Source organism: Sphaeramia orbicularis, chromosome 13, assembly GCF_902148855.1.
Source record: "Sphaeramia orbicularis chromosome 13, fSphaOr1.1, whole genome shotgun sequence".
Classification (NCBI taxonomy): Eukaryota; Metazoa; Chordata; class Actinopteri; order Kurtiformes; family Apogonidae; genus Sphaeramia; species Sphaeramia orbicularis.
The window spans coordinates 43,843,797-43,860,373 of record NC_043969.1 but is presented as its reverse complement, the minus strand read 5'-3'; the positions used below and the strand labels follow the sequence as shown (position 1 = coordinate 43,860,373).

Here is a 16,577-nt window from a genome sequence, read left to right as displayed (position 1 = left end):
TTCCTGCTTAATTTGCTATGTTTTATAACTAGTTACGTCATGACATTTGCACATATAAGGTCAAGGCCTCTGATGAACATTTTTCTGAGTACGCCATAACTGTTTGTCAGCAGCAGTGGCTGTAGCAAAAACTGAAAATGTGTCCAAACTTCGAGCCAATTAACTAAAATATTTCATTGTTGGTTGTACTAACAAACACAAGTGGCTGAAGGGGACAGAAAGCACGGTCAACAACCTGGAGGGGGTGGGACGTGGAGTGGCTCATTTGCATTCAAAGGGCCAGCGCTCAAAACGACTTTTCTAGTGTCATTACTCAGAAATAGAGTTGAAGATGGACCAGTGGAGTTGAACTGATGAAGAATTCAGACCCAAGCAGAGCATTTACAGTTTATGTAGACCACAGGGAAATGTTTGAAAATGCATAATTCCATTTAAAAAAAAAAAAAAAAAAGCAAAATATCACTCCTTTTAGTGTTTGCTGCTAAACAGATTGTCATTGTTTTTGTAATGATCACAATAAAGATCTATTCTATTTACTAATGCTAAAAACCCATCAAGCTGCACAGCTTTCCAAAATGTGTACTCACAGTGGAAATGCCAGACCAGCAGTCCGGTCATAAGTGCAACAACAGCGGCGAAGATCACCACGCCGATCACAGCCCCGATTTTCCGACCCTTGTTCTTCTCAAGCTTTTTGTTATCAGATGCAGGCAGGAACTGGACAGAGGTGTCCCAGTCTTTGTCCTGAAAGATACACAGATGTTTGTCTGGATAAATGAACGATAAGTCCTGGAGGTCGACAACCATTTGATGGAAAGATGATGACGCGTTTCCTTCTTTTATTTTTAGAGCAGATAATCGCGTGAAGATAAACAACAGCATGCAGGTACTTGTGTTTTTTTGGAATGTCCCCGTTTGCCTTCACAACAGAACTCTGCAGCTTCAAATACGTAAAATACACAGAATAAAAACCTCAAATGTTTATACACAAACTTAGAGCTGGGCTTCAAAACAGCTCCTAATGATACTAAACCCCCACTCCAACAAAAACAGAATTACATTACTGTCTTATTTGGACATAGACTAAATTATCTCCAACAACGGAAAGTTTTATAAACTTATGCTTTCAGCACAACATGGCTCTTACACATTCCAATAGCTAATAGGCATCTCCAATGGAATTATCCAATTCAATCCACATTATTTATATAGAACATTTAAACAACAAGAATGTTTCCTAAGTGCTGCACATAAAAACAATAAAGCAGTTAAAAGAAATTCACTAAAAACAATAGATAAGCACAGAAACTACAATTATAAAATTAATGAATTACAAATTAATTACAAATATATCAAAAATGGCACAAAGAATTGCAGAATTTTCATTGTTATCCAGATGTTCTGGTCTAGATATTCAGAATAATTACATTGAATTTGGTGGTTTTAGTGACTCAGATGCTCTTATTACTTTGTTTTAGATGCTCTGGCCCTGTTATACAGTTTCTGATGAAGCCAAAAAAGGCCATATTGGCTTTTTTGCCTTATAAACTATCCCTATCATATTGACCTCAAGTGTTATTTTTCAGCTCATCTGCATGATTATTCACTCAAAGCAGTCATAAGTTGAGCGTTATGATTCAGAATTCTGGTGTTCTCCTAAAAAACATTAAAAAAATAACCCTTTACATCAGGTTAAAGTTGCCTGTCAACATAATGTCATTCATAAACCTGTTTGTTTGTAGTAGACTTGCCAACACTAATCAAATTTACTCCTTAGGTCTTGAAATTTGTTATTAAACAAAAGGACACTTTTAATTCTGTCGCCACCCGAAATCATTAAACTGTGACTCAAATATGCTCAGGACAAAAACAGAAAATGTTGCTTCATTTTCTGTTGATGAATCCGATACGAACAGTGAGCATGAGTCACTGCTGTGGTTGCCTTTAAGAGGTGAAACGACGGGGGGGGCAGGGCAAGTACAAAGGTTTCACCATGTAAAATCCTGTCAAACCTGCTGGGAGCGAACCATTCCCACAGCACAAGTGGAATACACCAAGTATGAGTGGGGCAGGACACGGACAAAGCACACAGCAAAATCAAACAACAGTCAAAAAACACCTCTTTGTGCTTTTGTCTTCAGATCAGTTCCAGAGTGGTTAATAGAAGTGTTTAACGAACCAAAAGCAACACTCAATTTTTCTGTATCGAGCTGCAACAAGCCGAGTATTAAACCATAGTGTTTGTACAGAAAAAAACACCTTTAGATTTGTCATGTTTAAGTGCTAATTGGAAAAGCTGCAAAGACTTTCACCCTCATGACCCTTTTTCTACGATGTTTACTAATCAAATACTGGTGAAGTGCACCATGCGTTCAGCCCCTCAGGTGTCCATTTTAGTGCAAAAACCAGGTTAAGCATCATAGGAAACACTATTATCATTATAACACGTCTGATGTATAAGATGAAGAATCATATTTCACAATAACTGAAAATCTTAATGAACCCAAAAGGATGAACACTAAATTTTTATGTGTCAAAATCTATCATCACATTTCATCTCGTCTTCCTGTGTCGGATCACAGAAACAACTCTCTGTCGTACATTATTTCTTCTTGGTTTTTAATTATTACCCAGCTTCACTGTCACTGGTTAAAACATGCTTCGTGCAGCAGCTTCTCCGCTGAACTCTCTCCTGCCCCGGAGATCAAACCCTCCGAGGCTGCTGGGTATTTTCCATAGTGTTTGTGTTTGTCACAGATGCTACGGGCTAATCGTAGACGGACGTTCAGCTACATGCGACGAAGACGGAGGCGGACAAGTCACGACAGGGCGGAGGATCTGGGAGGAATTCAGATGTCAGCCCTGCAGCGTCTGGTTGTTGTGGACCTCAGCTGAAGAAGCCAAGTTCGGAGTTTCGCGTCAAGTTCACTTTTATATCTGAGAGACTCATTACATGAATGGTTTTTGCTTAAATTTTAACCTGGTTCGACAGTTTCTGGAGTATTAACTCATCTGTAAATCTTGTCATTCATCTGAATTCTTCAAAAAACCACAGCAGTTATAAGGAAACAGGTGGAATGTTTCAACCAAGACAGACCAGTTATCATGTTTATTCAACACATTGCATTTATGTCATTATAACAAAAGCTGCACCTAACGATTATTTTCATTGCTTGGATTAATTGTTTCATCTGAAAACATGTAAGCAAAGAGATTAACTAAAGTACAGTCGCGGAAAAAATTATTAGTCCCCCTTGTTTTCTTCAATTTCTGTTCATTTTAATTCCTGGTACAAATAAAGGTACATTTGTTTAGACAAATATAATGATAACAACAAAAATAGTTTAATTTCAGAGCTGACATCTATCTATTTTCCATGTTTTCTTGATAATAACCAAAATCACTTCAGTTCTTACATCAATATCTATGGCATTGTACTGACAAAAACAGTGCTTTTAGACATTCCATGTTTTCTTTTCTGTCTGTTTTAGTCTCATGATACGCACAGGAGTTAGTACTGGATTGCATAACCATTGATGACTTTTGATGGTCTAATAATTTTTTCCGTGACTGTACAGTCAGTTTACTATAGTTGAGGAGTAAATAAAGCAGTATATTTCTGAGATAAGTGCATGAAATCAAAAAATTCTTTGTTTGTTTCATGTTAAAAAATTTCTCACCAAAAAAACCTGTTGATTATTTAGAAAATGAACAAGGAATCTATGATTGCTTGCAGGTCTAACTGTGAAAGTTTCAAATTTCTGTATTTTCTCCAACAAACTCCTGGGTTTAACAGAATGAAATAATTTGTTCATACACTGTTGCCCATAAAGTTGGAATATTTTTTTTTTCAGTCACATTCCACTTTTTATTTCTGTTTACACACTCCAGTAATGACCTTTGACCTAAAGCAATGATTAATACTGAGTCCCAGTTACACTTTATCTATAAAGACTAAATTACATCCTCACAATTATTTCATGAGAAGGGGGAAAATAATTTTATTCTGACTTTATGGAAAACAGTGTGTATGAATCCACCTGTGGTACTAAAACAAACAACTATGAAGGTTTTCTACAGTTATTTTCCATTGCAAAATAAAAAGAAAAGACAAAATTCAAAAGATAAAGTTCTAGTCTTTGGTTCTCTCAGTGTTAAGTTGATGAATTGACTGAATTTTTGAACAAGTGAAATAAAATACGGCATCTGTGAGTTTGTTTTTAAATCGTGGAAATCTGAAACCACATATTTACGCAAATGTTTGACATGCTAAAACCAATTATGTGGTTTAGTAGAGAGAGAGAGTCATTGCAACTAAAAATAAAATTAGAACAGATTCCAGTTCAGGTCTGTGAAGTTGGACTTTATAGGATTAATCAGTGCTGACAGATCGGTATAATTAATATGAGGCTTTTTAACTGGAATTACTGAGTTGGTGGGAAAATAATAAAGAATTATGGTAAATATCCCATCTACAGTTGTCTAGATTCCTAATGTTCAGATGAGGATTTATTGATTCATCACATTGAGTTTTATAGTCAACAATGGAGAGGAAAAAAAAAAAAAAATCAATAATCAATTTAGTGCAAAAAAAATACAACAAAAGCAAGTCCAAGGTATTCTAATACAATAGTAAAACTCATTATTACCTACAATGATGCCATCACTAACTACACAGAATATTAATGAGGGCCAATTCAATGTTAATTGATTCTGATTTGTTTATATACTGACTTATTCATAACTTTGACCTTCAGACCGTCACTATAAAAGGTTACCCAGCTTCTATTATAGTCAAAAAATGCACATTTCCAACTAGAGCGGTGTCAACTGATTGATTTCTTGTTGACTTTGAAACTGATTGATAATCAATGATCCATTCGAGTCCAATTTCCCCGATTCCATTCAGTGATGCGGTTTCTTTCCTTGTCTGATACAGTACCTGAACAGCTTTAGGTTGAGGACGAGGTTTGAGGTTGTCATGATTGGCTTTGTTGGTGAAACTTTGAATGTTTTAGACCAATCGAATTGTTGATTAATTGAGAATTGACAGTTGTAGCTCTATTTCAATACTGGTTAATTAATTGATTATCAGCTTTGTACTTCTTATTCTTTGCAATCATTACCATAAATTGGCCTTTAAAAATCACTCATCCACGTTATTATTTCATGCAAATAGCTTACTTTCCTATGTAACAGTCAAAATTTGGACATGTCCAACTAGAGGTGTAGCAACTGATCAATTACTTGCTGACTTATGTAAACTGACATTTTGATGACTGATGATTCATTTGAGTCCAATTTCTTATTAAAGTGGTTTCTTTTCTCTTCTGATACAGTATACTGAACATCTGTAGGTTGTGGACACAGTCTGAGGTTGTCATATTTGCCTCATTCCGCAATGTGTGAATGTTTTAGATCAGTTGAGTAGTTGATTAATTGGGAATTTACAGTTGTAGCTCCATTTCGAACAGGTTGATATTGTTTTGAATAGCCTTTAACCCATAAAGACCCAAACATCCACTGGCAACCAAAAGCATCGACTATTCTAAAATATTTAATAACTTCTGAACCACTAAACCTATCAATACACTGGAATAACTGGTGCAAAAAGCAGTTTGTTATCTTTTCATGGTCATCAGATATGACCCATTTGGACGTTCAGAGCCTCTGTAGTTACCATGGAAACACCGTCATCGTCTACAACATTGATTCACCAGTAAAACCCATGGAGTTTGATCAGTGACAGTGGATGGACACACTTGGCTTATGTTCAGTTGATTTTACTGAAAAAAAATCAGTTATTCTTCACTTTTCTCTGTTTCTGATATAATAATCCTCAACTTTAACCTGAGTTTTTATCAACATCTACATGATCAGTGAATTAAATATAGGAAAACAGCTGACTTTCCCTGGAAAAAAATAAACAATACAGAGGATGATATAATAAATGGTGATAAATCCCTTAAGAAAAACTCAATAAAGAGAAAAAAATATTTTGGAACTGCCACAAAAGTATCAGTGAGTCTTTATGGGTTAAAAACAGCCATCCTCTTTATGATTTCTTTAATATTTCATGCAAATAGTGTAATTTCCTATCTAATAAAATCAAAAACTGCAAGCTTCCAACTAGAGCTGCAATGATAAATCGATTACTTGCTGACTTATAAATTGCTTGATAATCAATGATGCGTTTGAGTCCATTTTCTCCTTAATGTGATTTCTTTTATCTCTGATACTGTACATTGAAGATCTTTATGTTGTGAACACAGTTTGAGGTCATAATGTTGGGCTTTTCCCACAATTTCTGAATGTTTTACATCAATTGAATTGACAGATGCAGCTCAATTTCTGTGGACTATTTATTTCTGTGATTATTCTTCAAACATTATTGTATCTGCCTTTATAAATATTATATCTGTCTTTAAAAAATCCCTCATCTTTCTTATTATTTCAAGAAAATGGTGTGATTTCCTGTCGGATGCTCCTCAAACACACCTCAGTATGATGTAAAGGGGACTTGAATGTCATGGAGGCAACACCCAAACTACTCTGTTGACTAAATACAAACAACTAAAACACATTATTATTAGAATATGACAAACAAGAACCTCCAAATAAACTGGAAGCTTTTATCAACACCTACATGATTAGTAAATTAAATATCTGAAAATAGCTGATTTTCACCGGAAAAATGCAAAATACAGAGGATGATATTATGGTGACAAATGGCATAAGAAAAGTTCAATATAGAGAAAAAAAATATTGTGTAACTGCCACAAAAGTAACACTGGGTCTTCATGGGTTAAAATCAGTAATACTCTTTATGATTTCTTTAATATTTCATGCAAATAGTGTGATTTCCTATCTAATGAAATCAATAATGTAAATTTCCAACTAGAGCTGCAATGATTAATCGAATACTTGCTGACTTATAAATTGTGTTATAATCAATGATGCGTTTGTGTCCAGTTTCTCCTTAATATAATTTCTTTCTTCTCTGATAATGTATATTGAAGATCTTTATGTTGTGAACACAGTTTGAGCTCATAATGTTGGATTTTCCCCACAATTTCTGATTGTTTTACAGTTTTACACCAATCGAGCAGTTGATTGATCGAGACTTGACAGACGCAGCTCAATTTCTATGGACTTTCTGTGCTTATATTATTCAAACATTATTATATCTGCCATAAAAATAACTCATCTTTCTAATTATTTCAAGAAAATGGTGTGATTTCCTGTTGGATGCTCCTCAAACACGCCTCAGTATGATGTAAAGGGGACTTGAATGTCATGGAGGCAACACCCAAACTACTCTATCGACTAAATACAAACAATACAAACACATTATTATTAGAATATGACACAGAAGCGCCTCCAAATAACCTGGAAGCTTTTATCAACATCTACATGATTAGTAAATTAAATATGAGAAAAAAGCTGATTTTCACCAGAAAAGTTCAATATAGAGAAAAAAAAACTTTTTGGAGCTACCACAATAGTGACACTTGGTTTGTATGAGTTAAAATCAGTCCTCCTCTTTATGATTTCTTTAATATTTCATGCAAATAGTGTAATTTCCTATCTAATAAAATCAAAAACTGCAAGAGCTGCAACGATCAATCGATTACTTGCTTGATAATCAATGATGCGTTTGAGTCCAATTTCTCCTTAATGTGATTTATTTCATTTCTGATACTGTACATCGATTTCTATGGACTATTTATTTCTATGTCATTATTCTTCAAACATTATTATATCTGTCTTAAAAAATAACTCATCTTTCTTATTATTTCAAGAAAATGGTGTGATTTCCTGTCGGATGCTCCTTAAACGCACCTCAGTATGATGTAAAGGGGAGCTGAATGTCATGGAGGCAACACCCAAACTACTCTATCGACTAAATACAAACAACTAAAACACATTATTATTAGAATATGACAAAGAAGAGCCTCCAAATAACCTGGAAGTGTTGGTTTCTTACCGTCTTGGGGGTGTATCTGAGTCCACTGTCCATGTAGTCCATCAGGGGTCTACACCTGGACGGATATAAGAACTAAAAGGATAATAAAAACCTAAACTCCTTCTCCTCCTTGTTGTCTAACTCCTGTTTTTGTGGTTTTTTTCCTCTGCTTTGTGTCGGTGTTGGATGCTGCCACAGGTTGTTTTCCAGGTGAACCTGCAGGACCAGGTGAGTCAGTCCCCAAAAAAAAAAAAAAAAAAAAAAGAAATAAAAAATATATCTTCACCGAAAAAAAAGTAAAAATAAATAAATAAATAAAACTAAACCGTGCTCTTGTGTTGGTGGAATGAAACTCCTGTCTCTGGTATGTCTGACCTAGTTATGTCGTCCGGGTTTGTCACCACAACGGAGGGAAACTCAACGAAACAGCAACCAAGACAAAAAAAAAAAAAAAAAAAACAGTTCCGGGTACATCAGGTTTCTGTGGGCGTGGCCCCGCCCCCTGAGCACCTGAAGCCACTTCCTGTTTACCTACCACAGGTGAGCGCAGTCAAGGACGTAAAACACACAACAGAAAAAGACGTAAACAAACAAAACTAGAATTTTACATCTCAGAATTTTATATAACGTATTTCCCTCCAATGTTATTTTGTCTCGAATCTCTGATGTGGAAGAAATATGTAACTTTTGTCATTCTTACTCTGAAACTACTCTACACTTATACATTTATTTATTTTTATCTTATTTATTTATTTATTTCTCTCTTCTTGTTTATTCCTTTACTTTTATTATTTTTTTTAAATTTACTTACCTATTTATGTAATTGTATTTAATTTCTTCCTGCCTCACCTCGAGCATTATGTTGTGTTTTTTTTTCTCCATGCCATGTTCTGGTCTATGTGTATACAATATTTTGTAAATAAAGTATGAAAAAAAAAAGCAAAAAAAAACAAAAAACAAAAAACAAAAAACTACTCTATACTTAAAAATTTATTTATTTATTTTTATTTTATTTATTTATTTTTTTCTCTCTTCTTGTTTATTCCTTTACTTTTTTTTATTTACTTACCTATTTATGTAATTGTATTTAATTTCTTCCTGCCTCACCTTGACTATTATGTTGTGTTTTTTTTTTCTCCATGCCATGTTCTGGTCTATATGTATATGATATTTTGTAAATAAAGTATGAAAGAAAAAAAAAAACTACTCTACACATAAATTTATTTATTTTTATTTTATTTATTTGTTTAGTTATTTATTTTTCTCTCTTCTTGTTTATTCCTTTACTTTTTTTTTTTTTTTTTTAAATTTACTTACCTATTTATGTAATTGTATTTAATTTCTTCCTGCCTCACCTCGAGCATTATGTTGTGTTTTTTTTTCTCCATGCCATGTTCTGGTCTATGTGTATACGATATTTTGTAAAGTATGAAAAAAAAAACCAAAACTACTCTACACTTATAACCAATGTATTAGAGAAATTATTCAAAGAGATATTGTTTCCAAACCTGCAGCTGTTTTTTATTGGAATAATATTTACTATGACATAGACTGGAAAAACACTTGGATCCTGTCAAAGAAATTTATTATTACTAATAAGGTAGGAGAAGTTACTTTTAAATTGATCCATAGATGTTATCCGGTGAAGATCTATATGATTAAATATAAAAGAAATATTGATACTCTTTGTTCTTTTTGCAGCAACGCAGAGGAAACAATATGTCATTTATTTTGGGATTGCACCTACACACATATATTTTGGACTGATTTAAATAATTTTATAAACACAAAAACTGACTCTTCATGTACATTGAACTTTCAACACATTTTATTTGACCTATCACACATTGATAAAATAACTCCAGAAAAAAGATATATTATCGACCTTTTGATTACTTTTGCCAAATTTCACATTCATTGCTCCAAATTTGCACATCAACGTCCAAACATTACTGTTTTCAAAGCCCTTTTTTCCGATTACGTGGACAATTTGAGAAACAGTATAAGTTCTAAAGCAAATAAAACAAAAAAAAAAGCCAATGTATAATCTTATTCAATTTGTATAATTTCTATTTATTCCTCGAGCAATTTTTATTTTTATTACAAATATTTATTTATTTATTTATTTCATTTTGTTATTTTTATTTATTTATTTGTTTTCTTTCCTAATGTTTTTACTTACATGTATTTCTCTGTATAATGTAAAAGATTTTGTGAATTATGGAACTTTCTACCCTTGTACACGATTATGTATATTTACTGTTCAATGTTAATTGTAGAAGAAGAAAAAGAAAAACCTACTCTACACTTATTCTTCTTATGTGAACATTCTTTTAATTTCTGCTCCAAAATTGAAAAATATATCATATCTAAAAGTAATAATAAGATAACTATAACATCCCGAAATGTAATTACATATTTTAAACACGATATTCACAATTTAGAATTTCTTGTAAATTTGTTTATCTTATTTGGAAAATTTCATATACATAAAAATAAATATACTAAAACACACCCAAATTTTAAAATCTTCCTATTGGAATTTGAAAATTATATTAAATCTTTAGAATTTATCCATAATAAAAAAAGCTCTAACACCCTGGCTATTTATAAACAACTATTTAATATTGACTGAACTGTCTGTTGTATTTATTAGTTTATATTTGTTAGCTCTGTTATTTATTTACTTTTTTATACTATTATTTGTATATTATGCTTTGTATCTTTCATTATGTTCTTCAACTTCTATGTTCAAATGCTTTTTCCCTTTTGATATCTTGTTGTTTGTTCAATTTTTTGTACTGTATACTTACATGTTTTCAATAAAGTTGGGAAAAAAAAAAAAGAAATAGACGTAAAAGGCATAGAAATACACTTTTAAGATGTTAAATGGAAAAAAAAAAAAACACACACTTTTATTATATTCAGTGATAAAAAAAAAATCTACATTATAGTTGTGGGTTTTGAAGCAATTATGGTTTAGTTTCTTCCTTTTTTTTCTGATAAAGTAAAAAAATAAACAGGAAATAAAAGTTGTTCTCTTGAAATGTCAGTACTTTGGGAGTTTAATGAAGCTTACTATAGTATCAGTCACGTGCTGTAATTCAGGTTTACTGCTCATTGTTTGCGTAATCTGGGCAAAATGATGAGTCATAGGTTGAATCACCTGCACAGGTTTCTGTTTCAGAAAATACCATCTACTAAAAATACAGGTCCTAAATCAGCAGGATAAGGTGAATCAGTGTTTCCAAATTGTAAGGGATTCCAGACCTAATATAATAACACATACCTACACCTACACCTACCTTTAGTTATGATCCCCACCATTAAGTTATTTAACCCATAAACACTGACCAAAAGCATCTACTGATCTAAAAGATTTAACAACTGCTGATCCACTAATCCTACCAATACATGTAAATAATATAGATAAAATACAGTTTGTCATCTTCTCATGGTTATCAGATATGACCCATTTTGGACGTTCAGTGGCTCCGGAGTCATCAGTAAAACCCACAGTTTGATAAATGACAGTGGTTGTAGATGTTCGTTTGCATGTTCAGTTAATAATATATAGCCACTTTTTCTTCAGTTTTATCTGTTTTGATTCAATAACCGTTAAATTTACTCTGAACTTTGATGAACATCTACATGATCTGTAATTTCCAAGTTTGGGATAAAAAAAAAGTACATCTATCTATCTATCTATCTATCTATCTATCTATCTATCTATCTATCTATCTATCTATCTATCTATCTATCTATCTATCTATCTATCTATCTATCTATCTATCTATCTATCTATCTATCTATCTATCTATCTATCTATCTATCTATCTATCTATCTATCTATCTATCTATCAGTAAATTAAATACAGGAAAATACCTGATTTTAAAACACCTGACCCCATGACAAGAAGCAGCATAAATAATTACTTTGAAACCTGGTATAAAACATCAGAAAATTAATGGAATAAATCTCATATTGTCTGAACAGAAAGGTTAAAGACATGTTAAGTGCAAAGGAGGTCACACTTATTACGGACGCTTTGGTTTATAGAAGCTGTTTTTTCCTGAAACGTTTAGTTTTTTACTGCTGTACATGTACTTCACATTTATCAGATTGAATCTTTATACCGAGACAAATGCAGACATGTGGACATTAGTACTGTATGTATTTGTACATCTACTGGAGTACAGATTGTGTGGAGAAGAGGTTATGTGTAGTGTACCAAATTTGGACATGTCCTGATTTCTTTTGTATTCTTTTTGTTTTCACAGATGATCACAGTAAGGTCATTCTCGAATAAAAGTAAAGGTTTGAGGAAAATTCCCTTTGTTAACAGAAACTGATTTTCTAAAAATCACTGTATGCTAAAATTTTTTAACAGATCAGTCAGAAAAAAAAAAATCCTCAGTTGATAAAATCTGCCTTTTTTAAGCACAAATTACAATTTGGCAGCTTCTCTGAGAAAAATATTTTAGATTAGGATGTTTGAGAAGTGCATGCATTACCCATTTTGTGGACACCAGTACCATTTGGGTTAGATATAGCCTCCAATTAACCCATAGATACCCTGTGCTACTTTTGTGGCAGTTCACAAATGAAATTTTTCTCTATTTAACCTTTCTTAGATGAATTATCTCCATTAACCATAATATTATGCTCTATTTTTTTTGTTCTGTGAAAATTGGGTTTTTTCCTATATGTAATTTACTGATCATGTACTGTATACATCATGATGAGATTACATTTATGGGTTATTATATCAAAAACAAAGAAAACTTGAAGAAAAAGTTACTTTTTCAGCAAAATATATCATTAATTGTACATAAACCAAGTGTCTCCATCCACTGTCACTGATTAAACTCCATGGGTTTCATGTCGATGTTGATAAAATCTCAGATTAAAGTTGAGGGTTGTTATATCAGAAACAGAGAAACGTGAAGAAGAATTGATTTTTTTCAGTCAAATATATCATTAACTGAACATAAATCAAGTATCTCCATTAACTGTCATTGATTAAACTCCATGGGTTTTACTGGTGAATCAACGTTGTAGAAGATGACAGTGTTTCCATGGTAACTACAGAGCCTCTGAACATCCAAATGGGTCATATCTGATGACCATGAAAAGATGACAAACTGTATTTTACACTGATTAGTTTAACATATTGATGGGATTAGTGGTTTTAAAATTATTAAACATTTTAGATCAGTCGATGGTTTTGGTCACCGGTGGACGCTTGGGTTTTTATGAGTTAATAAGAGTAGTTTAATTAGTTGTAGTGCTATTACCTGTGTAAATTCATCCATCCATTCATGAAAAGACGACACACTGATATGGAACTTGTGAGTTTATTGATGTGTATCCCCCCCCAGTAACCATAAATCTGTTTCCACTGGTGTCAATCAATTTTTTTAAAATCACTAATATGCATATTATATTAGTTCCCTTCCCACAATCAAGCAGGCAGTTACAAGATTGAAGCCGTTTGGGTGCATAGTGAGACAGTCACATACAGAGATACTGTCACAGGAAGAGGAAAAAAAATAGAAAACAAGAAAACAAACTTAAAAATATATATAATATCATTTCATATAAGAACAATGCACACCACAGGAAATCCTCCGGAAAAAAGCCATGATTGCAACATCAACTATACAGGCATACAAAGACAATACTAAGAGAGAGAGAAAAGAGGTTTGTAGGACTCGGTTTACTTGTTTGTGTCATTCTCTACCTGTAAAAATACACGAGTTAGCTTTTTTTTTCTTTCTTTTTTTCAGAAACCAGCTCTCCAAGCCTTGTCTTTCTGTGTGTGTCTGTCTGCCTGCACAGCCCTCCAGCTCCACGTCTCCGAAAGACCTTGATCCAGGGCCAACCGAAGCCTTTTCATACCCAAATCTTATAATCCACATTGCAAAAAAAAAAGAAAAAAAAACATATGCTGCAAGTCCTCCATAAAACTTCCCTCCTAAGTCTTTCCCAGCAAGTTTGATGTACTTTTCAGATTCAGGAAAATTAGAACTCTTCTCGAAATGACACTCCTAAATCTGCAAATCCCATAACTGTTTTAATATAGTAAATTTGGTTCCAAGTTTGTTCTTACAACATACTTGCATGTATTTGTGTGCATATGTGACATTTGCGCTGGAGTCTTTTTCTAGGAGCCAGTTGTTTTTTTTAACATTAGCTAACTCCATTTCTAGGCAAACTTGCGAGCTAGCTTAATTTGTTACATCATAATATACAATTTTTATCTTCTTCTTGTTCCGATGAATGACGAATGGATGAATAAATGAATAAGCTAACACTGGCTACTAAGCACACAGTTGCCGCTAATGAACAAACTAAGTTGTCCATTAGCTAATTCCAGCTAACTCCATTTCCAAACAGAGAATATACATTTTTTAAAGTCTTTCTGCTCCTTTTTTGACATCATATATGTGTAGCCAGTTTAGCATAGAAATTATTATGGGTGTTAAGTGTCTAAGCTAACTGTAGCCACACTGATGCTGCTAGCTAAGCTAACAGCTAACAGCAGCTAGCCTTTCACACCACTGCTACAAAATAGAGGCAGTAAAAAAGTTCAGATTAAAGACATTCTTGTTAAATCCAACTTGAGTTCATGTCATAGAAATCAGTGTAGAAGTTTTGTCATTGATGTTGGCAACTGAGATACCCAATAGCTTGAAAATAAGGTTAGCTAATGTTAAAAAACCACAGGCTCTTGGCACAAAACAACTCCAACACAAACACATACATCTTGTTCCAGAAATAAACAGGGAATTGGTTCAAAGTTTGTTTTTGCACCTCTCTTAAACAGCTATCAGACAGTTTCGGGCTTTATGACCAGCAAAGCCAACAATGCTCCATTTTCTGTATGCCATCCCCAAATTGTTGTCACTTCAGATAAAACCTTCCCCTTCTAAAACAGGTATGAAAAAACGGTTTCGGTCATGGCATCACCTGTGAAGTTACAATCAAATTCAAACCACAAGGGAACACGTCCTTCCACAATACATTCAACTATGTAACACAGTTTAAAACACATTACTCGTAACACTTTACACCATTTTGCTGTTGATAAAAAGTGTATGAGTGTGTAGGAGGGAATATATTATGTTGGGGCGTTATCACATTCATTTGTTGGGGTTCTGAGTAGTGTACTGTGTTTGAGCTGGGGGCCTGTGCACACCTTCACCTTCCTAATGTGTGCCTGCAAAAAACACTCATGACCACCAAGCTAGAAACCCTAAACCAACTCGTAACCTCTTCCCTGGGAAAAAAGGTGAATTAAAAACATCTACTCTTATATATATTTATACTGTATATGTATATTTCGTCTGTTATCATAACAAAGAACAGAAAGTAAATAATTCATGATTTCAATTTTTCTCTTTTCTTGTTTCACTATACATTTTAATTGGTACAAAGAACCTTCATATACAAGCAATCTATTGAGAGGAAAAAGAAAAAAAAAATCTTTTTGAGGAAACCATCAGAAACTGCATGAGTGACACTTGATGGAGAACAAAACTGTTTTCGTGTCTGGTCTGCCGTTGATGATGGCTGCTCAAAAGCAATACAATTTTGCTTGATTTGCCTTTCACTTTCAAAAGAAAATGTCTGAAGAAATGTTATACATCTTGATCTGAGATAGCTGTATTGATAATTACAGAGAAATCTGCAGAATCACATTTTCCATAATGCAAAATGGCAGATACATCACCTTTTCAAAAGAAACATGATCAAAAAGAGCTCTATAATACAATAGTAGCAGTAGTAGAAGTAGTAGCATTATTTAAGGATTGTTTTGAACAAACCAGTAAATGGAGTTTGGATGTATGCAAACGATTTTAACAATAGCATCATATGTTATTGGTCAGTAGTATGTTCCCCCTCTGTTGCTGTCCTCTGTCACTCTGACTCCACAGCGCCCCCTGTAGGCTCTGGTTAGATCTGCATTTGTTCCAGGTATTTGTAGGTGGGGTTTTCGTAGCCGTGGTTCTGCATCTTGCTGAGGTGGCGTTCCTCTGGTGTCAGCATGGGGTCGACCTGAACAGACAAACAGAGGACGATCATGAAGACTGACCTCAACAGGGAGACAACACAGCGTCAACAACATGCTGCGTGTGTCCTATGCAAATCCTGCAGGGAACATAATCTAATTAGGTTCTGTATTTACTCGTCTTTCATTTACATACGCCACGATAACTTAATGTAAATCACACAGTTCATGGACAGTACTGGTGTGTCTCCTCCAAGTCTCAACCCCCACGACTGGAAAATGAACACTGAAGGACCAAACCCTGCAGGTCCTTCAGTGTCCACTTGAGGACGGTTGCAAAAGACCTGCCGTGTTAAAATACCAGACTTCCCAGTAGAAATGTTTACAGACTGAAGCACAATCAGTCTTGGTCTCTACCGCCACTTTTCCCAATCATGAGATTTGGGTGCCATGTTGGATTGGCAAATTGTTCCTAGCAGAGTTGGACATCGGACATAATTTTTTATTATTTTTTTTTTTTACAGACAGCATACGTTTGGCTATGCTTTGACACTGATGCAGAGACAAAAAACCATTGTCTCCTTAAGTTATGTCTA

General features: G+C 33.7%; 2 protein-coding genes across 3 annotated transcripts in view; both read right to left on the bottom strand.

The window, feature by feature from the left end:
- st14a (ST14 transmembrane serine protease matriptase a) overlaps window positions 1–8,387 on the bottom strand; it is a 32,227-nt gene extending 23,840 nt beyond the window's left edge. Inside the window, exons 1-2 of one of the 2 annotated variants that reach the window (XM_030153110.1) lie at window positions 7,988–8,387; window positions 588–744 (exon numbers count right to left, since the gene is read on the bottom strand). In XM_030153110.1, coding sequence (XP_030008970.1) covers window positions 588–744; window positions 7,988–8,029 — 199 coding nt within the window. In that variant the 5' untranslated portion in view covers window positions 8,030–8,387. Of the gene's footprint in view, window positions 1–587; window positions 749–7,987 lie in introns of both variants that reach the window. The other variant, XM_030153111.1, reaches the window with a different exon arrangement.
- Window positions 8,388–13,308: 4,921 nt separating this feature from the next.
- Window positions 13,309–16,577, bottom strand: part of LOC115430985 (amyloid-like protein 2) — a 68,007-nt gene continuing 64,738 nt past the window's right edge. Inside the window, 1 exon segment of the mRNA XM_030151205.1 lies at window positions 13,309–16,028. Coding sequence (XP_030007065.1) covers window positions 15,927–16,028 — 102 coding nt within the window. The 3' untranslated portion in view covers window positions 13,309–15,926.